This window comes from Zeus faber (assembly GCF_960531495.2).
Source record: "Zeus faber genome assembly, chromosome: 1".
Classification (NCBI taxonomy): Eukaryota; Metazoa; Chordata; class Actinopteri; order Zeiformes; family Zeidae; genus Zeus; species Zeus faber.
Window position 1 is genome coordinate 43922510 of NC_137193.1, and position 25082 is coordinate 43947591.

The 25082-nt window shown below is 45.8% G+C and overlaps 1 protein-coding gene across 1 annotated transcript; it reads left to right on the forward strand.

Annotated features, from left to right (window-relative positions):
- Positions 1–3429: 3429 nt before the first annotated feature.
- s1pr4 (sphingosine-1-phosphate receptor 4) lies at positions 3430–4641 on the forward strand (the record flags this gene model as incomplete). Its single annotated transcript, XM_080001307.1, has 1 exon — positions 3430–4641. One exon carries the CDS (start codon positions 3430–3432, stop codon positions 4639–4641), a length of 1212 nt encoding a protein of 403 aa, XP_079857433.1.
- Positions 4642–25082: the final 20441 nt, after the last annotated feature.

The window sequence follows — 25082 nt, forward strand, 5'->3', positions numbered from 1 at the left end:
CCACGGCGTGTCCCCGCTCCCGTGTCTCAAAAAAATAAATAAAAATAAAAATAAAAACGGTGTGTGTGTGTTTTTTTTTTTTTATTATAGATATATTTATTTTCCACGGTTTCCTTATTGGAACAAAAGGAAAACATCCCTATGCTGCGTCACGCACGTCTCCCCGTTGCTTAGGGACTTCATTTAGTTAAAAGAAATATACAAAAAATGGATTTCTTTATGTGTGTAATAATACTTTATTTGTAAATAATAAATTCTGCACTTGTGTAACGGGGAGACTTTTTCTCAGACTCGGCAGATTGCTGACTGCCCACGATATGATGTGACAGTGATTACTGAAATAAGAAATTAAAAAAAAAACCTTCTGGTCATATATTATAAATGATCATTTATGTCCGCGGGCAGGATTAAACTGTCTCCGGGCCTGGGCGCCGTAGTGTGTCCATGACTTGTCTAAACGTGTCGACGTTTCCTTGGGTTTTGAGCAGGTTTCCAGTGTGTCTGCAAGTACCGTGCTCTGCCACCAGGGGCTGACTGTGTCCCGCAAACGCAATACATTCACTCCTAACAGAATTTCTAGTTTTCGCTTGGAGTTTTTCTTGGCTGTAGTATGAAGTATCTTCTTTGTCAGATGACTACATGAACAAAAAAACGTTTTTCTTTCAATTCGTCTGGCGCTGCTCATCGTTCAGCTGATTTGCAAACGCATTTGATGAGAAATGAGTTCATGACACTTTTCTGAAAAGTTTGGTTTTCGTCCAGAATTTTCCTTAGCAAACATATTCATTCCCAAAACACATTAACATGTGAATAATGTTGATCATGTTAACGCCAGTGGATCAAGACAATTTTAAGAGTTTTATTCTGTATCAGATCTCGGTGACGTCAAGCGTTAAAGGGATTATAGGTTTCACAGTGGAGTAACACCTCTGTGGTCACAGTGACGTTGAAAATCTTTGTTTTCGAAGTTTGGGCGTTTTCAACAGTTAAGGTTGTGGCTGACGCCTCCGGATGTTTTTGAGGCCCCGTTTAAACTCCAAAGTCTAAAAAACTGTGAAGGAAAATATTGCTTATGAGGCTCACTATATATAATATTATATATTCTACCATTCAGTTATTGAAGTATGTTTTCTCACAACACTCTACTTCAGGCATGCAAAAAAGGAGAAGTGGTTTCAGAAATCATCTTGCGTCTTTCATGGGAGGGAACCCTATGAATACCAGGCTTCATTAGCATAACTCACTATGTGTGTCAAATGTTTAATGATATTTGCATTTTTATGTCATTAAAAAGTAGAAGGTTAAAATATTGTATACACTGCAATTATCACTTTTAGTGCTAGATAGTTGAGAGGAAACTACAAGGAAAACGATGAATACAATTTCAGCAGAAAGTAAGAGAAAACAATGCAGAAGAAGGTTTTGGAGCATTGGCATTGTCATCACAGTGCAGGTTGCTCCGTGGTAGTGTTGAAACTTTTACAGATTGGAGCATTATCGCTTCATACACAGTGCCTTCATAGAGATATAAAATGGTATAGTGGTCACGGTTAATCTTGGCCATCGATGAACAATTTGTTGTTTACAATTAGCCGTGTGCCTCAGGCTGCCTCATGTTCAGCAGGGGCTTCATAAACGGTTTTGGTTTGTGGGAAGTCACTGCCCATTCCCTGTGCTTGAGAAGTGTTTCAGACCAAGTTCGACTCTTTTTGCAAAGATTCACCTCTGAGAATAAAGTTGCTCTAGCCTCAGAGAAGCTGCTTGTCGCGTAGTGTGTTCGGTCAGATGTTTGTCTTGCTGCTGTGTGTGTGTGGGCCAGGCGGTGTGATAATGGGGGCAGAAGGTGAGGGGTGTGGCTGTGGGCGATCCACCTAACCACCACCACAGCTGGGTGAGAAGTATGAAAAGCTGCTCTATTTTCACCCTGCACGCAGGGAGGGGCTCCTCTTCATCTGATTGGCAGTTCCTGTTTTTCTCTTCTTCTGAGAAATATTGAGAAAATACAAAATAATTAAACACTGTTGTAATAATGCCCATCTATTGTCCCAGGGCCCAGCATGCGTGATCGTCTTGCGACACATCCGCAAAAACATTGTATGATCACATTACTCTGAAAACGTGTGCTGGTAGGTTATGTGTGGCATGTGTGTTTTGAAAGGGCTCTTCCTGTAGAAGTCATCATGGGGCAGCTTGAGCAATGGGATTTAATTTGAGGACATTGCAGATATAGTAAATGTTGTGTGGTGTGATGTTTCATCCACAGTCTCTATATCCTGGAAAGTTAATATGGCAAGGCCACAATTTTAAGAATAAAAAAAACCATAAAAATAATATAAAAAAATATATATTAAATAATAAAATAACGGTTAAACTCTAACTTTGATTAGTCTGTTCAAAAACAATGAACACAAAAGGAAAGGCAATCTCACATATAAACTGTGTGCACTGTGTGCACACGTGCGTGTGTGTGTGTGTGTGTGTGTGTGTGTGTGTGTGTGTGTGTGTGTGTGTGTGTGTGTGTGTGTGTGTGTTGGGTGTGGTGTCTCACCACCTTATGTACTTACTTCCCTATCAAAGAAGAGAAATAAAGCGCATGCACTCAGATGATCAGCATCACTGGCAGCAGCCGCATCTCTAAGTGAGTACCAGTTCCTCGTTCCTTAAACAACATAATAATGGTATTAGAAATGTGATTTAGAAGTTATACTATAAAATTCCCCAAAGAAATGTTATATTTTAAAAATTTCCAGCATATCAACTGAGTAATGTTTGCGGAGTGTCGATGAAGATCTTGCCAGATTTGATTATAAATGATGAATCTCTTAATGTCTAAATTATTGATTTTCAACGCTCATTTGTAAAAACGAATTGAAGTAGGCAAACAAAAGTATCACAGAATCCTTAAAAAGTCTATCTAGCATTTTGAATGCATTAGAATTTTAAAGTATTTTAGAAATTGCTGATTAATTAGAGCTTGGAAACACACACACACACACACACACACACACATACACACACACGTGAATATATTCCTTCATGTGCACTTCTCCTATCCTTCAACCACAGACTTCTCCGGGGGAAAGAAGGGAGATTTTAATGGTGATTTTTTTTAAATTGATTGAAGTGCACTGATAAGGAAGTGAAACCCACAGACGTTTAGTAATGGCTGTCAGGGGAAAAGATTACTACAATTTTCTTTGTGTTGTGTATTTGAATGTCACGGTTGTGTGCGCTGTGGTGTCTTATATGTTCTCCACACTTGTTTTTCAGGTGTACAGTGGTCTAGCAGATGCACGGCGGTAGGAGAGTGATAGCCTGTTTGAGAGCAGGAGTTCTACATTGATACCGCTGCAGTTCCTACTGGCACTGTTGCGCCTTGACCAGCCTTCATAAACTCCTCTTCTCCTCCTATCTTCGCCACTCTACATGATGGAGGTCTTTTCTTCTCTCAGCTCAGCCTCCGCTTGCCCCCACGTGTACCCTCTCCCTGGCCACTCCAACGCCACCACCACAAGTACCAGCCACCTGATCCTGCAGCACTACAACCACACCGGCCGTCTGCAGAGCAGGACCACCTCCAGCAACCCCAATCACGTCAGTGTCACCACAGTCGTCTCCCTCCTCATCAGCTTTCTGATCATTTTGGAGAACCTCTTGGTGCTGGTTGCCGTTCTCTCCCGTATCTGCCACAGCCGGCGCTGGGTGTACGTCTGCATCGCCAACATCACCCTCAGCGACCTCCTCACAGGTGCTGCCTATGTGGTGAACATCTTAATGTCCGGCAGCCAGACATTTCGCCTCAGTCCTCAGCTCTGGCTCTTTAGAGAAGGCGTGCTGTTCGTGGCTCTGGCGGCGTCCATATTCAGTTTGCTGCTGATCGCTGTAGAACGCTACACCACCATGATGAAGCCCATGCACCAGAAGACATCCACCAAGACCTACTACAGGATCTACTGTTTGGTGGTGCTCTGCTGGCTTCTTGCGTTGGTGATCGGCTTCCTACCACTGCTGGGCTGGAACTGTGTGTGCGGCCTGGAGGCGTGCTCCACCCTGCTCCCTCTCTACTCTAAAAGCTACATCCTTTTCTCCCTCATAATCTTCTTCATCATCCTCCTGGCCATCGGAGTGCTCTATGGAGCCATTTACCGCCACGTTCACAGTACCACAGAGCTGGGCTCCCAGCGCAGCCGCAAGCGCTCCCTGGCATTACTCAAAACTGTGATCTCCATAGTCGGTGTTTTCATGCTGTGCTGGGGGCCTCTGTTTCTGCTGTTGTTGGTTGACTTTTTCTGCGTCTCTCGTCAATGTGAACCTCTGCTCATCGCTGACTGGTTCATCTCCCTTGCAGTCCTGAACTCTGGCCTGAATCCAGTCATCTATGCTCTGGGCAGCAGTGAGCTGAGGAGAGCCATAGCCGAGATGCTGTGCTGCTGCTGCCTGAGAGTTGGTCTTTGCCACCCGGACACCTTCCAGTCCAAGGAGACCTGCAGCACATCGGAGAGCAGGAGGGACAGTCTGAGGAACAGTTTCAACAAGTTGAGGAGTCTGAGCGTGGCTTCCCCACCGCCGACCCCACGCAAAGGCTCCAGGAAGTACAGGCTCAGCTCCACCACCACCTGCCTTTCAGTTTCAAGTGGTTAGACCACATCGTCTCCCCACCCAAACCAGCAGGGCTCATAACTATGACATTGATCTAACAGTTAGATGTGAACCTGGACTTGAACTTCATGATTCGTCATTAGATACTCATGGGGATGATAAGGAAGGCCCTGAATCTTATGTGTATGGAAAAAAAAACGTGTAGCGCAGTGGTTGACAAAATGGGAATTGTAGCCTCCTAGGGGTCCTTGAAGGAATTGCATGCATCGTAAAATCATTGTATATGTAGGTATCTTGAAGCGTGCTGGGCAAGGCCGCACACTCATTTATTTTACTGTTTTACATGTTTTCATGCATTACATACATTTACTCAACTCAATTAATGATAATGGCTTTTTTTGTTGTGAGATTCTCCTCTTTTTATCTGTTGAATTTAATTGTTAAACCAGCAGTTTATAGGGGGTCCTCAGCCAGAGCTTAGTCGTCAAAGGGCTGTGATGTACATTACTCATCCTTAATAATTTGGAAAACTGTTGATGAAGATGTGTTTAAAGTTATGTTTAACCAGGATGATCAAAATGTCCTTTTTCAAATGACCATTTTCTTTTTAAGTGATTGTAATGGATTATGATGACTGCATTGCGCTTTAGTAGTGTTACTATGTAATTAAGTCAATAATGTTGTAAATCCCTTTTGCACCACATGTTACATACTGTACAGAATTGACAAGTGTATATTTCAGTGTTGCAAAGTGTTTTAGACAAATGTTTTTCTTTTTTTCTTAAAATGGATCAACTTTCATAATAAAACTTTTATAATTAAAACATGTGTTTTATTATATGGACTTTCCAAAATGGCCCCTATTCAGTTGAATAAAAACACTCAAGTAAAAATATTGTAATTTCTTTCCTCAGGAAGGAGATGTGTCACCAAAAGGCATTGAGTGAGTGTTTGGGTGGGTGCTTGTTGGCAGACATTCTTATATTCCATGCTGAAGAGGAGCATTTTAAACAGCTGCACATTGTTAAATGCCTTTCGAGTTTTAAGCAATACTGAGCACAGATACAATCCATTTAAACCCCCATAAATCAATATGTGCTGATTTTCGCAATTATTTTTAACTGTTCATTTAGGGACAGATACTTCAATTGAAATATATTTTTTATTATTTTAGGTTGGAAGCATTTTCCGCTTTCACTCAAATGGAGAACGAAATTGCATAACTGTCTGCGAAAGAGGTTCATGTTCTCTCCACTGTGACAGAATGAGTTATTGAGGCAGGCCTACTTTGGAGACTCCAGTCCCAAGGACTTGCTCAGCTTGTTGATGCCCTCCTTGCTCCTCCAAAGGGTCTGGTGTCTATGAGTGTGTGCGTGTGTGACAAGTTTTGAGACAAATTTAGAGATACATCATTATACCTCACATTTCATATTTCCGTCTAAGAATCCTGAGTGAGCTTTTGGATGTGCTTTGACTACGAAAAGTTATGTGTGATTTGAAAATAATGTAAATTTGGGGAGACACCCACACCCCCATTATGACCCCAACAGGGTCTGGTCGCGTGTGGAGTAGAGACACCGCTGCCTTTTTTTTATCTGCGTTTCTGCAGACAGTAATAATTTCACTATAGCTGCGTGTGGCTATTCACTGTTTGTGAATTTTACAAAAGGGAGAAAGGGGAAAGGGGCCAATTTTGCGGCAAATGTATGAATAATATCTAATTTAGATACGTGCAAATAACATTGGCCCACCGAGACGCTTTTTGCATGGCAGCGCAGTAAGGGGTGCTTTGTGAATTAGACAGTTGCTTTATTGTGTTATTTGCGCAGGTAATCCTTTTGTGAATTCACCCCTAAGTTTGGGTGATATTGATGCAGGTAAAAATCAAGATGGTAAAAGAGCTGTCACAAAGCATGACATCTACTTCACGTCTTGATACAGAAAGATAATAAGACAATAAATATGCCAAGGAAATATTGTCCTGTAAATACTATAAATACTATGAACACATTAACTATAATTTACCAATTATACAATACCTATTATCTACCAATTTACTGAATCTACCACATTGCTGTACATATACAGTATGTTACACAGAGAATAAAGTCCTGTTGATGTTTAATCATAAGCATCCTTCGCTTGGTTAAAATTCGAGTTGAAAGCTCAAAACTAGAGTAGAAGTAAATTAGAGTTGCTTTTCAACAGCGTCGGTAGAGGAGACATTTTCGAGGGAGTTCCCATGACTTTGTTGCAGTGCAAGCTGCACAGGCTCGCCATTGACGACAGGGAGCTGGAAATGTTTCTCCTTTTACCCTTTAAACTGAACCTTCCACCCATGTAGTAGGTGAGGTATGTGTGCTATGTGCCATATTCTGTACTATGCCACACACAGACACACACACACACACACACACACACACACACACACACACACACACACATTTTACAGCTTCTTTTTTGCTATTTTTTTTTCAAAATCACTCCCTTGCCAGGCATTCAGTTTCTTTTTTCTTGTCTTTTGATGTGGTTAAGCAAACAAGTCTTTGCTGGCTGTGTGTATGTGTGTGTGTGTGTGTGTGTGTGTGTGTGTGTGTGTGTGTGTGTGTGTGTGTGTGTGTGTGTGCGCGTTCACATTTGGCTTTTTCAATGCATTTACATGAATATTGTACATGCACATGCAGGTATAGTATGTGTTTTTCTGTCTGTGTTTGTATAAGTGTGCATGTGTATGTGGCTCCCTCCTGTATGTTTTTCTTCTTCCTAACTGAATGGTGACCTTGATGGTTCAGAGGTGGAGGGGGAAGGCCTCTTCATCTCGGTGCTGGCATGGCTCCAGGTTTCGCTGCCTGATGGAAAAGCAACATCGGATTCCAGGCTTCATTTGATATGCACTCAGAGACGTCTGTTGCATCACGTGTCAGGGGCTGACCTCTCTCTCTCTCTCTCTCTCTCTCTCTCTCTCTCTCTCTCTCTCTCTCTCCTTCTCTTCCTTTCTCCTCTTTCCTATTTTCATTCCCCCCTCGCATTCGTTCCTGTGTTTTTCAAGAAGGCCCATTCTCTTCTGCTCTAATTGAGGTGCGATGGGTTAATGGTGGTTGCGTGCAGACGTAGCCATGCCCTCTCTAATTACTTCTCTGGCTTTGCCTGCAGGTGTTCGGCAGACAGCTAATGATGTACTGTCAGAGCAGAGAGAGAGCGAGAGAGAGAGAGAGAGAGAGAGAGAGAGAGAGAGAAAGAGAGAGAGAGAGAGAGAGAGAGAGATGGCGGATGAAGAGGAGGGCGAGGGCAGAGCTTGCAGAACGTCCCACCGCTGACAGGATGACGGACGGCCTTTTCTCTGCTATAAAAAGCAGAAGTATTCAGTGTAGAGATGATGCCATGCGTGAGACAATACTAACGTGTTGGCTCAACACTGTAATTCAACCATAAATTTATATTTGACCTGAGTACATGTTGCCTTGAATTTGTCGCTAGTTTTCCTTTTACTGTCTGTCTGTATGTTTTGTTTTTTTTGTTTGGGTTTTAATCAACATACAAAGTTCCCGCTGAGAACATGTTGCTCAGTTAGCCATTCTGGAAGCAGGATCCCTCTTTCCAGTCCCTTCTCAAGGATTATTCGTATTTTACCCTCAAGGGTTTTGTCAAGGACTCATAGGGCTGGATTTTCTAAATGATGCTGAAAATGTGAAACTGTCACTGTGGGAAAAAATAATGATGATATAAATAAGCTTCACTTGATCAGCTAAGCCAATCGGTCTATTGGTCAACAGGACCCACAACAGGTCACCCACCCAGTCAGTCAGTGAGTCAGTGAGTCAGTGAATCAGCCAGTCACCCAGTCAGTCAGTCAGCCAGTCATCCAGTCAGTCGCTCACAATGCCTCCCAAACCTCCCTCCAGCAGTGCCCCTATGCAACTTGCTCAATTTAATGTTACCATGAATCGTGGCCATGCTGAGTGCCGTCCAACCCCACACGTGAGCCAAGCTAAGTGAAGGCTCAAAGCGAGAATCAAAGTGCAGATGTTTTCCTCCAATCATTTTGGAAATGTCCATTGACTCTCTCTGCGTGACGCGTGTTGAGCCAGCTTAGGGGATGATGACTAATTGTCTAAAATTAACACAGCATGGCAAGACATGACAAGATGCTGTTTTGTTCACGCTTTGTAATTTGTAAATGTTGATATTATTTTATTTAAATGTCTTTCTTTCTGATGAGGTATTTTGTCAACAGAGAATGATCAGTGAGTGTCACGTAAAGCCAAAGAGTTCGTGGCTCATCTCACCTGGGACCCTCTCCAGTGTGTTTGACCTAGAATCAAATGCAAACATTTACTTAAAGGATAGGTTCACCATTTTTCAAAGCAGGCCCTGTTAAAATGATGGTTCCCATTATTTCCAATTAGCACAACCACCTGAACGCTTTACTCCTGAGAAACTTACCACACTGCTGCAGCTGCTCAATGGGCTTCGATTCAATTTAATGGGGCAAACTTTTCAGAAAAAGGCAGATTTAATGGTTGGTTGTTGAGGTTTGGGTTAGTTGTAGTTAACAGGTTAACGTGGGGGTCAAAAAAGACATGTTTGAGGAATGTCACCACTGGGCTTACTGTATAGGCTAGATTTGGAATTTTAACTACTTTTAACCAAGTTGTTTTTATTTGTTTGTTGCGGGTGTGCATGCATATTTCTGTAAGTGCATGTCCTATTTAATGTGTGCGTCCCAGTAAGAGTGTGTGTGTGTGTGTGTGTGTGTGTGTGTGTGTGTGTGTGTGTGTGTGTGTGAGACACTGAGGTAATGGAGACAGTGACGACCAGGTGGTGTGAGGTCACCGGCTATCTGGTCTTTCTCACGGACATGAAGGGTGATGTCATGAAGCTTGGGACATGAGAGAGTTCTCACTTTGTGAACGCAGCAGACACATGCTCATTGAGGGAAGGGTAATATAAATTGGCCGCTATAGAGCGTCCCATTCCCCATAGCGCAATGTAAATAGTCAACTGTACCCAATCCATCAGATGGTTCCTTTCTTTTCCTTAGGGCATCATGCCCGTGCTAACCGAGAGAACAAAGAGGAGGAAGAGTGGAATAACTGCATGTCCACAAACATGAATCAAACATGTACTTACAAGACTAATTTTTCTTTCGCCTGACTCTATGTGTCTGTACATCTATCACACCTGGCTGTGGAATCTCGCCCATGGGGGTGGAATTTGGATTTCGTCTTTCAAACTAAACTTTTTTAAACTTTGTTTAACATTTGCTGATGTATGTTCAGAGTAACAGTGAGATGTGCATGTTAAGTGCACACTGCCGCCTTTGCCCTGGACCAAGACGTTTGCTTTATGACTGGACCTTCTCCCTCCTGGGCGCTGCTCTAAATAGGGAGGATGGGTGAATTTGTGAATAAAGATCAATTAAGCAGTTTATTTAATTTAGACAGACAGACAGACAGACAGACAGACAGACAGACAGACAGACAGACAGACAGACAGACAGATAGATAGATAGATAGATAGATAGATAGATAGATAGACAGATAGATAGACAGACAGACAGACAGACAGACAGACACAGATAGATAGATAGATAGATAGATAGATAGATAGATAGATAGATAGATAGATAGATAGATAGATAGATAGATAGATAGATAGATAGGCAGACAGACAGACAGACGGACTAATAGACAGACAGAATAATAGACAGACTGATAGATAGATAGACAGACAGACAGACAGACAGACAGACAGACAGACAGACAGACAGATAGATAGATAGATAGATAGATAGATAGATAGATAGATAGATAGATAGATAGATAGATAGATAGATAGATAGATAGATAGATAGATAGATAGATAGATAGATAAATACTTTTTTTCTTCCTTGGAGGGAAATTGCTGTCAGTAACAGCTTGTGTTGAAAAATATAGAAAAGAAAATTTCAATCTATAGAAAAATGTGAAAATATACAATAAAACCGGGAAAAATATAAAATAAATATATACATTGTGACGTTTCCTCGGGTCAAACCACCAGAGGGAGCCATAGAAGAGGGCGGCACCCAGCTTGGAAAGGCTGCTACCTGGGGATTGTTGTGGAAAACAGGTATAACCACTGGTGGTGGCTGGAAACATGGAGAAACCAAGCTGGGCCAGATCAGCCAACAAGGGGCCAGCCTACAAAGGGAGGGAGGACTCACCCTCGACGAGAGGGGAAGGCGACCATAGTGTGTGGTGGGCTGCCCTCAGCAGTTGTAAAAAGGGTTTATTTTAACCTAGAGCTTTAAGAAGAAACATCGTTATTGAATGGTCTGTTGACTCTGAAGTAAATCCTTCTATTTTGTGTGTCACCAGGAGGACAACGTCAGCAGGAGACGGGAATGCTGCTGATGCCCCGGACCGGGAAGAACCTTAGTTGTTTTTGCTCCCACCCTTTCCCCGCTCACAATTTAAATAAATGAACTTCAGTTGGTTAACCCTGAAAACACTTACCTCTGAGCCTCATTTCCCTGCCGAGGTCAACACCATAGGACTAGGCGTGCCACATATGGAGAATGCGGGCATAAAGCACCCCCCCCCTACTAAGAAAATGGAGGAAGCGATCAAGATGCTGGTGAAGGGCCAGGCTGAGCTACAATCAACCATGGCGAGGCTGTCCTGGAGGGAGACAACGGACTGGGACAGGCCCAGGGCGCTCAGGGAGGTACTCACCAAAATGTTGGCTAAAGATGACGTGGAGGCCTTTCTCGAGGTCTTTGAGCGGATGGCTGAGAGGGAGCGGTGGCCTCTGGAGGAGTGGGGAGGCATCTTCGCCCCATTTCTGACGGGCGAAGCACAGCGGGCTTGCCAAGACCTACCAGCTGCAGAGGCTTACAGTTATGGGCGACCATCTTAGCCCGATATGGGTTCAGTCTTCCCGCTCGGGCGTAATGTATCCATGCTTGGCAATTGATTGCACCAAACAGGCCTGGCCCCAACTCGCAGACCTGTGCTGCAGGGCTGGGACACGGCTGGTGGAGGGGAATGGCACGTCTTTCTTGGAGAGGGTGGTCCTGGACCACTGCATCGAGGCACTACCCACTGGAGCCCCCATGCTGACAGACCCAACCCGGCGGCTCTGGTCCCTAATCACTCCGGACCGCAGGAAATGCTATCGCCTGGGCCTGCCGAGAGCAGGATGTTCCCATGCCCACAGTGACCTCTGGTGGGGATGGTGAAAACCCCTGTCTGCTTGTAACCTCTTGCTGGGCACATGAGGAAGTGGAGAAGTCTATTATTCCGGTTAAAATAGGCCATGAGGACACAGAGGCTCTCCTAGACTCCGGTGGGTGAGTCAGTTTAATTCAACCTGAATTTGCTGGCGAGCTAATCCAGGAAAGGGTCGCTGTATCCTGTGTACATGGCGATTCCAGGTGTTATCTGACCATATGGGTACAAATCCCCCCCAAGGAAAGACCGTGGTATGGGCTGGTGTAGTAGCGAAGTAGTAGTCGACCCGTGCCAATGTTAATGGAGAGCGACTGCAAGTTCTCTGCACAGTATTGGAGGCTAGGCCAGGGCGTGGGAGTACAAGGAAAAAAATCTCAAGGCCCCCGAAGGCGTGCCGTTAGCTTGGAATGCTCCACGGACACCGCAGACCCAACGGAAGCCGAGCACGCCTCAGAAGGGCAGGCCACAGCCACGGGATAGGACCCCCCCCACCTGAACCCTCCTTCCCGACAGAAGGCGAGCCTAGCAAGATTTTTGCGGAGTACCCTCAGGCCACCCCAAACAAGCCCACTCGACTGGTCAGCTTTGCGGTCTCCCAGAGGAAAGACCCCACCTTAACCTAAGCCCTCTGGGATGTACAGGTCATTGAGGGATCTCTGCAGCCAGGTGTGAGTAAAAACTCTAACCCTTATTTTAATATAACCAAGGGCTTGCTATACAGGGGCATTAAAATGGGGGAGAAATGGATTAACCGGCTACTCATACCCAAAGCATCCCTCAGGTTCTGTTCCTGGCCCACACCCACCTACTCGGTGCCAACCTTGGGGTGGAGAAGACCCTGGAGAGTGTCTGAGAAAGGGTCTACTGGCCAGGTGTAAGAGAAGCAGTCCAGGACTACTGCTGTGCCGATTGCCAGCTTAATAGCCAAATTAGAATGAGAAGAATCTTTACATGACATGCCACACTACAACACATGCATACACACGCTTTGGATGGTGGTTGGTTAAATGTGGCCTCTGCATTTGACCAATCCTGGCTGTTCCTTCCTCTGGGGGGGCATCCAGGAGCAGTGGGCAGCATTCAATGACACGGGGGGTGCCCTGGTTCCATATGTCCATCCTTTTGGTGGGGGTCCTTACTGATGTTAGATGGAGAAAACCCCATGTTAGCACAGGGAGAACATGCAAACTCCTAACATCAGGTTCTACCGATATTTGAACCATTACACTATAGAACCCTCATGGTGCTGCACTACGAGAGCAGAAACTGTCTTTGAACGCCTGGCCATGGGCATAGTGGGACCCTTGCCCCGAACCGCTTAGAGACACTGTTTCGTCCTGGTCATCATGGATAATGCCACCCGGTTTGCAGAGGCCATCCCTCTACACACTGCCAGTGCCCGGGCTGTCGCTAGAGAGGTACTCTTGCTGTTTTCCTAAGTGGGCAGAGCCAAGGAGAAAACCTCAAGGTGAAGCAACTGCGTACGTCGGTGTACCACCCCCAGACAGACGGCTTAGTTGAGAGATTTAACAGAACCCTAAAATGCACGCTGCTTAAAGTAACCAATGAAAATGTTAAGAACTGGGACTAGCTACTGCCACATGTGCTCTTTGCCATCAGGGAAGTGCCCAAGAGCTCCACAGGGTTCTCCTCCTTTGAACTGTTGTATGGTCGCAGACAGGTCCCCATAAAGGTCAGTGATCGATCACATATCTAACGTGCATCAGCAGAGGTCGTGGGTTTGGCCTATTGGGCGGGCACACATGGAAGAATTCCAAACCCCAATGGCAAGGAACATATGAGGTTATAGAGCTCAAAGACCCAGTGAACAACAGAGTGAGACAGCCCAGTAGGCGAAAGTTGCACCAAATTTACTGTGTAAATTTGTGAGAAAAGTGGGACAAACCACAAGAGCTCCCAAATGTGATGTTCGTAACCAATTTGTCCACCCCAGAAGGGATACCAGTACCCCTGGGGCAGCAGCTGAGTCCGCACTAGAAACAGGAGCTCACGGAGCTGATATCATAATTCAGGGATTTGTTTTCTGACAAACTTGGCTGGACGGCCGTCATTCAACACGACATTGTGACTGAACATGGAAAGATTGTCTGCCAACTACCCTATCAGCTCCTGGAAGCACACCGAGCCACGGTAAAGAAAGAGGTGAAAAAGACGCTGAAACTGAGAGTGATTGAGGAGTCCCACAAAGCATGGTCGAGCCCCATCATCATGGTACCGTAGCCAGATAGGACGACAAGGTTCTGACTTCCGGAAACTGAGCAAGATATCCAAGTTTGACACACACCCCATGCCCCGGGTGGACGAGCTGGTAGAGAGGTCGGTCCGGGCAAGATTCATCAGCACCCTTGACCTAACTAAGGGATACTGACAGGTGCCCTTCACAGAACAAGCAAAGGAAAAGACAGCTTTCTTGACACCAGAGGGGCTGAACCAATATCGGGTCCTACCATTCGGAGTCCATGGGGCACTGGTTATGTTTCAGCAAATGATGGACAGAATCCTGCAACCTCACAGGAACTTGGCAGGTGCGTACTTGGACAATATAGTAATTCTCAGCCGGGACTGGGACTCCCACAAAAGACATCCACAAGCGGTGCTCACTGCGCTGAGAGACGCAGGTTTGGTGGCAAACCCAAAGAAGTGCCACCTGGGACTGGAGGAAGCAGAGTACCTAGGGCACACCATCAGGAGAGGGCAGGTCAAATCCCAGAAGAAGAAACAGGAGAGCACTCACTGCTGGCCGCGACCAACTACTAAGAGGCAAGTCAAAACTTTCTTGGGGCTAATGGGGTATTGCTGGCAGTTTTTACTCAATTACTTAATTGTGCTGCTCTGGCGGCTCCTCTCCATGATCTGACCCAAAATAGGCAACCACACTAGGTAAAATGGACAGAGGACACTGATCGGGCCTTCTGCACCCTCCAGGAGACCCTCTATGCTGAACCTGTCCTAGTGGCGCCAGATTTGACCAAGTCCTTCGTCCTACAAACGGAACCTAAGAGACAGGTTTGGGGGCAGTCCTTTCACAGGTGGTAAATGGGGAAGAGCACCCAGTGACTTTTATCAGAAAAAAACTGCTGAAGCAAGAAAAATATTTATGCATTGGTGGAGAAAGAATGTCTTGGCATTAAGTGGGCAATGGCAAAGCTGAGGTACTACCTGCTTAACAAAAAGTTCACTTTAATAACAGACTCCTAAGATGGATGGCTACAAACAAAGCATGTAATGCCCGTGTCGCACGCTGGATCCTGGAATTACAGGCATTTGCTTTTAAGGTGGAACATCTTCAACAACGTCGTGACGAGTGTCTCTGGGTGGACGCCCCTGCCACGGCATGGAGCTGTGGAGGGGGATATGTGGTGTTCCCTCAGGTAAAACCACCGAGGGAACCATAGAAGAGGGTGGCACCCAGCTAGGAAAGACTGCCAGCTGGGGATCGTTGTGAAAAACGGGTATATCCACCGGCAGTGGCTCTTCTTCTCGTGTATCATCCTCAGATGTCCAACTCAGTGTCTTGCAGCCACGCCCTCATCTCTGGTCCCACTTGGAAGAGGCCGACTTCTGACGGTGGTTTGTACAGAAGACAGGTCGGGGTTATGTGTTTTGCAGTCTGCTCTGGCTCGCCACATTCACATGCTGCGCTGTCTGCCAAGCCCCATTTCTTCAAAGATGACTTGAAGCGGCCAACTCCGGTTCGAAGGCGGTTCGGCAGGGTCCATTGCCGGCGTGGTAGATGTTCTCCTTCAACACCATCTCCCGGGTCCTGGATGCATATGTTCATAGGTGATGGCCCAGCCGACTCCCACTCCTGCTTCCAGGATGCCACCAGCCATGCACAAGTTGATTAGTCCTCCGGGATGGAATGGCGCATCTGTTGTGCCGCCTTGTTGTACTGGTGGCGGGACTTGAGTCTGCGTGGAGGCGCTGATTTAACGGTTGTGTCATGCAGGATATGCCAGCTGTGTGTCTGGGCTTTCCTGGCAAGGTTGATGGTAGCAGTCTCTCGTCAAAGTCCTGCCGGGGCAATTCCTGAAAGGACTGGCAGGTAGGACACAGGGGTGGGCTTCAGGCAGCCGTTATTGTTGTTGATCACGGTGTCAACCTTTTTGACACGTTGACTCCTACACCAGGCTGGGGCACAGTATTCAGCTGCAAAGAAGACCAGGGCTTGTGTACAAATCCGGAGTGTCTTGTTTGAGGCCCCCCAGCTTGTACCAGCAAGACGTCTGATAAGTGAGGCCCTTGATGTCACCTTGGCCCTCACATCTTCTAGGTGTTGCTTGAAGGTAAGTGTCCTATCCAGGCGTATGCCGAGATATTTTGGGGCTTGCTGAAACTCTAGTCTCTTGTTATCCCCAAACACATCCAGTTCCTTCTTTGCTTCGCTGTTGTTAAGGTGGTATGCTGCCGACACAGTTTTCCCAGTACTGAGCTGCAGGCGCCACCTGTGGAGGTACGTAGCCAAGATGCCCATGTCCTGGTTGAGGCCCTCTTCCATCGCCTTCCATGTTGGTTGACGCAGCATGATGGCCAAGTCATCTGCGTATCTGGAAGGTCATGGATGTAGATGTTGAAAAGCATCGGGGTGAGGACAGAACCCTGAGGAACCCCGTTTCTCAGTCTTCTAAGCCTACTTCTCTGTGTATTGTTGGTCTGTAGGATGAAGCTGCGGTTCAAAAGCATCTGCATGATTAAGTTGAACCTATGCCTATCTGGGATTGTCCTCAGTAGCTTCAGTTGGAATCTGTGGTGCCAGACGGTGTCATATGCGGTTGTCAGGTCCAGTAGTACCAGCCAGCTTTTTCATCAGCCTGAAAGCTGTCTTCGACGTCTTGCGTGACAGTGTTACCTGGTCCACCGTTGACCTGCCATGGCAGAAAACGGCCTGTTCCCTGGGAAGTTGAGGGTCCACCACTGGCTCAATGTGATTGTGGATCACCCTCTCAACAATCTTAAATGGGACACAGAGCAGCGAGATGGGTCTGTAGGACTTGGGGTCTTCCAAGGGTTTGTTTGGCTTCAGCAGGGCTATGACTGAAGCATGACCCAGGTCTTGGGGAGCTTGGATCTCCAGAAGCAGGACGAGAGGAAGGCGCAGAGCCAAGCAGATGGTGTCGCACTCTGGTGGATCACAAATTCTGGGTGGATGTTATCACGGCCTGGGGCCTTGCCTTGCTTTAGTTTGCTGATGGCTGCACTGAGTTTTGCTATGGTAAAGTCTCCTGATAGGTTGGCATTGGCACTAGCCGCCCTGGAGAGGGTAGAAATGTCAGGAGGGTGAAATTCTTGTCTGCTCCAGGGAATCAGCTATTCTTGAGAAGCAGGGACGCGATGGCATCTGCTGTCACCGGGCATTTGAGGGGGTGATGCTTTTCTGCAGCTGTTTTTTTGTCAGCTGGTCGATGGTCAGTCATGCCTTGCAGCTGGAGTGGGTGAAGTCGATTGACTCAACAACTTCAGTCCATCTGGCCTTACGGGTCGCATCCAGCTTTTGGAGTAGTGCCACTGCAGTCGCAACCACATCTTCCCTTGAGCTAGCCTGCTGGTGGTCCCGCAAGAGCTGGCTGCATTCTTCATCCCAGCCAGGGATATAGCTCTTTCGTAGCCTCGTGGGATGGATTTCTTTGCTGCCCCTAGGAGGACTTTGCAGTAGGCAACATACGCAGAGTCCACATTGGTAGAATCTGGGTCCGGGAGACAGGCTGATCTTCTTTCTGTCTCAGCTGTGTATGACTGCCAGTTGGCCTTCCTGAAGTTACATCTCCTGATGGACGGTCAGTGGTGTGATCGGGGGAACCTGTCACCTGTGTCTTTCCGGTGTGGGGTCAGCGCTGCAGCACAAGGCGAAGGCCAGGTCCGGGTTGGTAAGAGTAGAAGCTTGGGTGCTGTTTTGCATCATACAGGAGCAGAGCATTGGCGCCAGAGGCCCATTCACACAATGTCTCTCCATCTGCAGATGCATGGCTGTATCCCCAGTCGGTATGCTGGCAGTTGAAGTCCCCTGCGTAGATGACGGGTGCCTGGACCAGCGGGAGGGCTGACATGGTCAGCGTTGATGGTGGGGGCTTATTGAACGCATGGTCGAGCCCCAACAGTGGCTGGAAACTTACAGAGACAAAGCTGGACCAGATCAGCAATCAAGGGGCCAGCCTACAAGGGGAGAGAGGACTCACCCTTCACAAAAGGAGAAGGCAACCAGTATCAGTGTGTGGTGGGCCGCCCTCAGCTGTTGTAAAAGGGTTGACTTTAACCTAGAGCTTTAAGAGGAAACAATGTTGGTGAATGGTCTGACTCTGAAGTAAAACCTTCTATTTTGTGTCACCAGCAGGACAACGCCAGCAGGAGATAAGAATGCTGGTGATTCCCCGGAGCCAGGAAGAACCTTAGTTGTTTTTGCTTAGCCACCCTTTCCCCGCTCACAATTTAAATAAATGGACTTCAGTTGATTAACCCTGAAAATGTTTACCTCTGAGCCTCATTCCCACGCCGAGGTCAACACCATAGGACTAGGCGTGCCTCAACATATGTATACATAGTTCTTCTCCTACATCAACAGCCCCTAACCACACACACACACACACACACACACACACACACACACACACACACACACACACACACACACAGTGATATTAAGGACAGAGGACAGACAGAAGAACGAACACTTCGATAGAAGAAATGGGCGGACAGAGGAGGACAGACACCCATATTGGCATGTGTATATCTATTCCCACCATTGTTCTTTAGTCTTTATCAATAAAGTTTAGAGGACAGTAGAGAACATACAGTACAGTAGGGAACATCCTGGTTTTCAAGAAATACTCTCTGTGGGCCCAGTTGCTTATTTTTTGTGTCTAGATATTGAGGAAATCAATACCAACTCACAGACAGATTACTCATTTCAACCACCTGTTTTGTCTTGTTTCTTTTTTTTAAGTGTGGAGAAAAAAAAATAAACAACAATAAACCGACATGTTACACTGGCTACACACCGTCTGTTTCCTCTTAATTTTGCGCAGTGTCCATGGACTGACTTTTCTCTCCTTGACCTTGGGAAAGTACGCAGACAGTTCTCTCTGTCTTTGTCGTTCTGTCTTTAAACTTGTCTCCGCATTGTTCCTCTGCTCCAGCTCAGCACCGCAGCCACTTTACTAATTGTGTTGTGAATTCTGTTCCAAGACAGATGTTGTGGCACTGCTTCCCCAAAAGTTTCCAAACTGAAAAGGCAGGTTGACGCAGGGGCTCTTGCACAATTTTTTCTTTTTTTCTTCTTTTCTTCTTTTATTTTTCTTAATTCATTCTAAAGAATTTCTTAGATGCTGTGGTATTTTACATTGCAAGAGATCAATGTCAAAATAGGAAAGGAAAACTATTTTGCTTGAATTAAGCTTAACTATACGCCAATGATCCAGCTTTTTTCCCCACAGTGTACAGTATATACAGTATGTAAATAAATTGCATAGTAATGGAGAAAGTCAGTGATATGTGCAGCTACTTTGCAAAGACTGACTGAAACTCACCATTCTCTTTAAAGAGTCTTTTAAAAGTACATATTTCAGCCATACTAGACATATTTTCAGCATGTCACACAACAGTATGTTACGGGTTTTGCATTTCCAAGACCCGCCTCTCTGCTCCCTCTATCATTTGTGAAGCTGTTGACCCACAATTCGGAGGATCTGCGGCAGCAGAGTCGGCCCCAGCGCAGACCTCGGTTTTTCCCCCAACCTGTCATTTCACAGGGTGCAAGAGCCTGGACGAACGGAGGAGTGGACGTTGGAGCTTTGTAGCACAGCTGTTCCCGCTCAGCCCTAAACCCAATTACCCGTCCCGGTACACGTCGGCACTGAGGCCCGGGCCGGAACCACGTGGACCCTGATTGAATGGCAGAGAGGACAGCAGAAGCAGATCAGAGCCAATAAAGCAGCCACATCATGAAATCTGGTCAGCCTTTGAGGCGCGGAGATAAAAGAGACTTTGACATCACTATGGAGACCAAAATGAGGAAAGTGGTCAGAGCTGGAGGCTTTGGTCTGGGTAACCCACTTATGGCTGCGTAATTGTGTGTGTGTGTGTCTGTGTGTGTGTATGTGTGTGTGTGTGTGTGTGTGTGTGTGTGTGTGTGTGTGTGTGTGTGTGTCTGTGTGTGTGTGTGTGTGTGTGAGAGTGAGAGAGGGGAAGAGAGATTTGATGATGACTTGAGGATATACAGTATATTGTTATATTTAAGTGTTCCAGCAAACTGGATGTAGCTGTAGTGGCTGTTTGGATGTCTGACCCCGCCTATCAATCCTTCACTACCAAGCAACACTTCATTAGTTATAATCCCATGGCATCATAGCAACAGCCTCTCAGATGTTACAATGTCTTACAATATTGTCTTTGTTGTTCCACCTAAACCCCTATTCCCCTCATGCCCTTAGTGACCTGGTTACTCCTTTCGGGATCAGTAAAGTTCACCGCGTAGTAAATGTGAAAAAAATAATTCTAGAATTCTTTCTCAGTGAAAATATTCGCGGCTTTATTGCAATTGTTTTCAGAGTTGTACATACCATAAATGTGCAAAAAAAACAAAGAACCCCCCCCTCCGCACACACACACACACTCCCCGCTTGAAACAATTTTATTTAATTAGAAATCCCGATGACATTTAGCGTAAAGCACTTCATGGGTCAATGTGCGCAATATTCAGTTAGAAAACCACAAACATAAATCATCTGCTGACTTTTGAGCGGTATCACCTGGCTGGAACAATGCCCATAGGCCAACATTTCATTGCTGATACAATGATAAACTGGCACTCCTGCCTGAATTAGGTAACATTCTCAAGGTTAACAAATCGAAAAAAAAAAAAAAAAGAGCATCCATCTAACTCAAATAGAAATATAATCCACAATCAATGAGCACGCTGGATAAGAGCAGAATTATCCTGTTCACTAATGAGCTTCCATTCTCCTGAGGGAATGCAGTTTCAAAGATGAAGCACTTTCCTGCTTTAGTTGTGATTTATCTCCAAAGTAGAGAGAGTGAGGGAGAGAGAGAGGGAGAGGGGAGGTAGAGGGAGAGAGAAGGAGGTAGAGGGCGAGAGAGAGAGAGAGAGAGGGAGAGAGTTGGGGGTGACTGTTGGGGTGACATCAATTACAGAGGCATAGCAGACATTTCACAGGGATTATCTCACAATGAACTTCAGGATCACTCTCTCAGGCCTTTGACAGCTCAGAGAGAAAGACTAAGAAGCAAAGAGGGAGAGAGTGAGAGAGTGAGAGAGAGAGTGAGTGAGAGAGAGAGAGAGAGAGAGGGACGTGCTCGCAACCTTTTCAAGGGGAAAATGTGATGCCGAAATAAACATGAAGGCTGAACAGAACAACAACAATGGCTGCATCAGTATGCAACGATATTCTCACAACAGCTCAAGGCTCCATGGCCCACCTACTGTATCAAGCACAAAGAAAATTGTAAAATCTGCTTATGAAACATTCATGCTTTGCCTCAGAAAACGGGTCATCACATAACTTGAGCTGCACAGACTTGGATCCACGATGGGGTTCCAGTCACCTGACAGCTCAGAAAGCTTGAGTTTGGTTCCGTTGAGGCTGATGGCTGCTCGTCGACACGCCGCTCGGTGATTGATGGCGAGGCGATGCAGTGTGTTGCAGTGGGCTCCACTCCTGTTCCTGCTGAACTGAGCCAGTTTTCAGGTAAAACACTGATACCAGTTCAGTAGGCACGGGAGGGCCAAGCCCGTGGAGCACTTCCTTTGGAGCAGGAGAAGAAGAGCAGCCTCCGAGACGACTCTGCGGGGCATTTGCATACATACAACATTTATTTTTCTTCAGTCAGCTCCCATTCTTCAAAGTCATACTCGTCATTTTCTCCAAATAGTTGAAAAAACAAAAACAAAGTCTTCTTTGGGAGGTTAAATTACTAATCTTTACACAACAAGCATATTAAAATAGACATTTTGACAGGAATTACTAAGTAGTTGTCTTGTCATCCAGAAAGAATGGAAATCTTCCAGCCAATCAGAAACGAGTATTAACCTAGGTGTGGATATAAATACACATAACTTGAACGTAACTGTATTAAATATATAAAATGAATAACAAAAGAACAAGACAGCACAGGTCAGTGTTTATGTGAGTGATCTGAGGAAGTAAAGGCACATTTCTACATACAGTAGGTATAAAGTGCTGTATATATGTGCCTTTTTACAATATTTTGGGTGTATATATATGGACATGTACATGGAATAGTGCCCTTCTTGTACAATAGCTTATTGTACAACTTATTTACGTATATATACTTTATATAACTGGCCATATACCCCAGATTTTGGTCAAATTATCAAACGCTGTTTCCATGCCCCTTCATAAAACAGTGAATGTAAAAAAATAAAAAGATAAGTTGCATAAAAAATCGTTTGGTCGGAGAGAGCTGGCACACTGGCACTGAGCTGAGTGAAATCGACAAGAACTGGGCACGTCTGGACGCCTCTGACATTTAGGAGCACATGACTTGGCTCGGTCACGCTCGCACCAGGCCGGGGCGCGCTGTATCTATTCAATCATTTTCTTTTAAATCCTTTTTTCATCATGCATAACGGTGCCTTGCCAGTCGTGTCCGGAGGTTTTGACAGCCCCTGAAAGTGAAACCTCAATTTGTTTCATCTGGCTGACATTAAGGAACGCGCTCAAATTACTTTGAGAAGTCCTGTTACTCACTGTTTGCTCCACATTGTGTGATTAAAACCTGTAAAGTCTGGAACATGGGGCCCAGCGTCTGCAGCACTGAGCTTAATTCTCAGTCATTACTGTTTCACTCCCACGCTGTCCCGAGTCCCTTCCAGTCCTCCTCTCCTTCTCCTCCCTCCCTCCCTCACAACCTAATCTCTCATCAATCCTCCCCTCCGCCCTCCCCGTCTTTCCACCCTCCTCCTCCTCCCCTTTCCCATTTTCTTCATATCCAAGATCATCAAGTTCTTTCCATTCACCGGAACAAATCCCCATCGTCGAATCAACTATTTCACCTCAGGCACTGAACTTAGCCACTGTGAACAACACATTGCAGGGATCAATGCTCACCAATTAGCTAAGCTCTGTGCCTGTAGCGCTGGACGGAACCAGGGACTGGCAGAGACCTTTTGCGTGGCTTTCACGCGGTGGTCACACCGGTGGTTTTCAGAAACCCGCAAGTTTTCCTAGATAGATTATTTTTGCCCCCAACAGAACAGTACAAGCTGTATTTCAAAGCCTGCTAACAATGAGGGATCCTCCCTCACATTCCAAACCACAAGAAGAGTCTCTGTGGTAGAAAACGCTCCAGGCCATGGAGCGATCCGAGCAGTGAAACGCAATATCCCACCAACTAGGTGATACATTGTTGAAAGTGGACAGTCATCAAATTAATTTATTCACTTTCCCGGCTGATTCAAAAAGGAGGGAGAGCAGTTTGGACGGCTGAAATTTCAGACAGCTGCACTTTTTATATGCAACTTTGGAGGCATTTAAAACACTTCCAGGGGGGAGGAGGTTCGCTGTTGTAAACTATTTCCATAGGGTGATCTCTTGAAACCGGGAATTGAAAGAATTTAAAACAACATCCCAACTGAACACGTCGCAATTTGTCCAGTCAATATCTCCAACATTTATTATGACGGGTCCAGAGCAACTACCTGTGTCTGGCAACAACCAGGGGAAAAAAAACAAGAAAAAACAAAACCCAGAACGGCAAAGAATAATGCATTAAAAAAACCTAAACAGCGTGAAGCAGGACGCAGCGACGGCTCTGGGTCCCCTGCAGAGCTGTGGGGGAGTGGAAATCCCTGGCAATGTGATTTTTGTTTCTCAGTGTGCATCAAATCACGGTGCCAGGAACCCTGCCCCCCACAGCGAAGTGGGAAGCGGCTCAGTCCTTAACTGCCCTCTGCACCCATCTCCACCCGCCTCCACCCACCTACACCTGTTTCCACCCGCTCCACCAGCATCCAGGAATACAGATGTCTCCGTCTGCAGCAGTGGAACACCTGTGAGCCGAGAGTGGAAGAAAGACAGTAGGACAGGCAGACAGACAGACAGATAAGAATGATGATAGAGAGAAGGGGGGAGGGGCGGTAAAGCAATATTCCTGGCATCTTTATTTATGCAGATAAAAAGATAAAATTATCTCTGGCCATACAAAGAAAAGTGCATTTATTCAAGTAATAACCGTGTTTACATCCAATATCTGTACGGATCATCTTTCTTTCTTTCTTTCTTTCTTTCTTTCTTTCCGTCTTTCTTTCAACACTTTAAAAAGACGAAGGCACTTCCTTGTTGCCAGGGTTTTGCATCAGCAGGGTGCAGCAGATGCAGAGGCAGGGCGGAGGCTGCAGATCCTGCTGGCTGGCCGGCAATGTTTGTTTAAAGGGACACAAACACAACACCAGTTGTGTTTGGAATTACCGTGTAGTCATCTGCCTGACAAGGAGAAATAGATACTGAACATGTGGCTGGTACAGTGGGATATCTGCTTCCATCGTCCATACGTACTGAAATCAGTGCCGTGCAGGAAAAATAAATGCGGTTCTGTTTGTTTTCCCCGAGTCCAACGAGATCAGAGCTTTCATTCCACAGACACAGGTCAAGGTGGAATATTTGATTTCTATTGCTCCACATTGAGCATTATTGATGGCGGAAAAAAAATACAACCAAAAAACAAAAACAACCTTTGAAGCTGCCGTCTGGATCAGAACGGTAAACACCTGGAAAACACAAAACCCAAATCTTTCTTCAACTTACTTTTCAATACATCAGGACGCCAGGGGGGCATTATTGCCCTTCGGTGTTGTTGCTTTTGTTGTTTTGCGAGGAAGGATTCCAGGCCCACCCCGGTGGGAAGGGGATAATGACACGATTGTTGAGCAGTGTGGAGGAGGTTAGGCATGAGCCGCACTCATCTGTCTTTGATCATTTCTGCCCGCACTTTAAATACCTCCCCACCCCTATACTGATTATCAAAACCATTGGAAGATCCTAAGCATAAAGCAAACAGCCTCTCACGGTGAAGACAGAGGCAGTTAAACCAGTCTGGTTTTCAGTCTGCGAGCCTCCTTTACGGCACCTTGCTAATTCCACATAATTATCGTGTGGACTATGTTTCAAAGTCGCAGGCTCACACTTATAGGTCCATAAAGGGATTTACAATGTCCGCTTACATCTATATGTCTTTTTATGATTGTTTTTCAAACAGGAACTGCATCTCTCACTAATA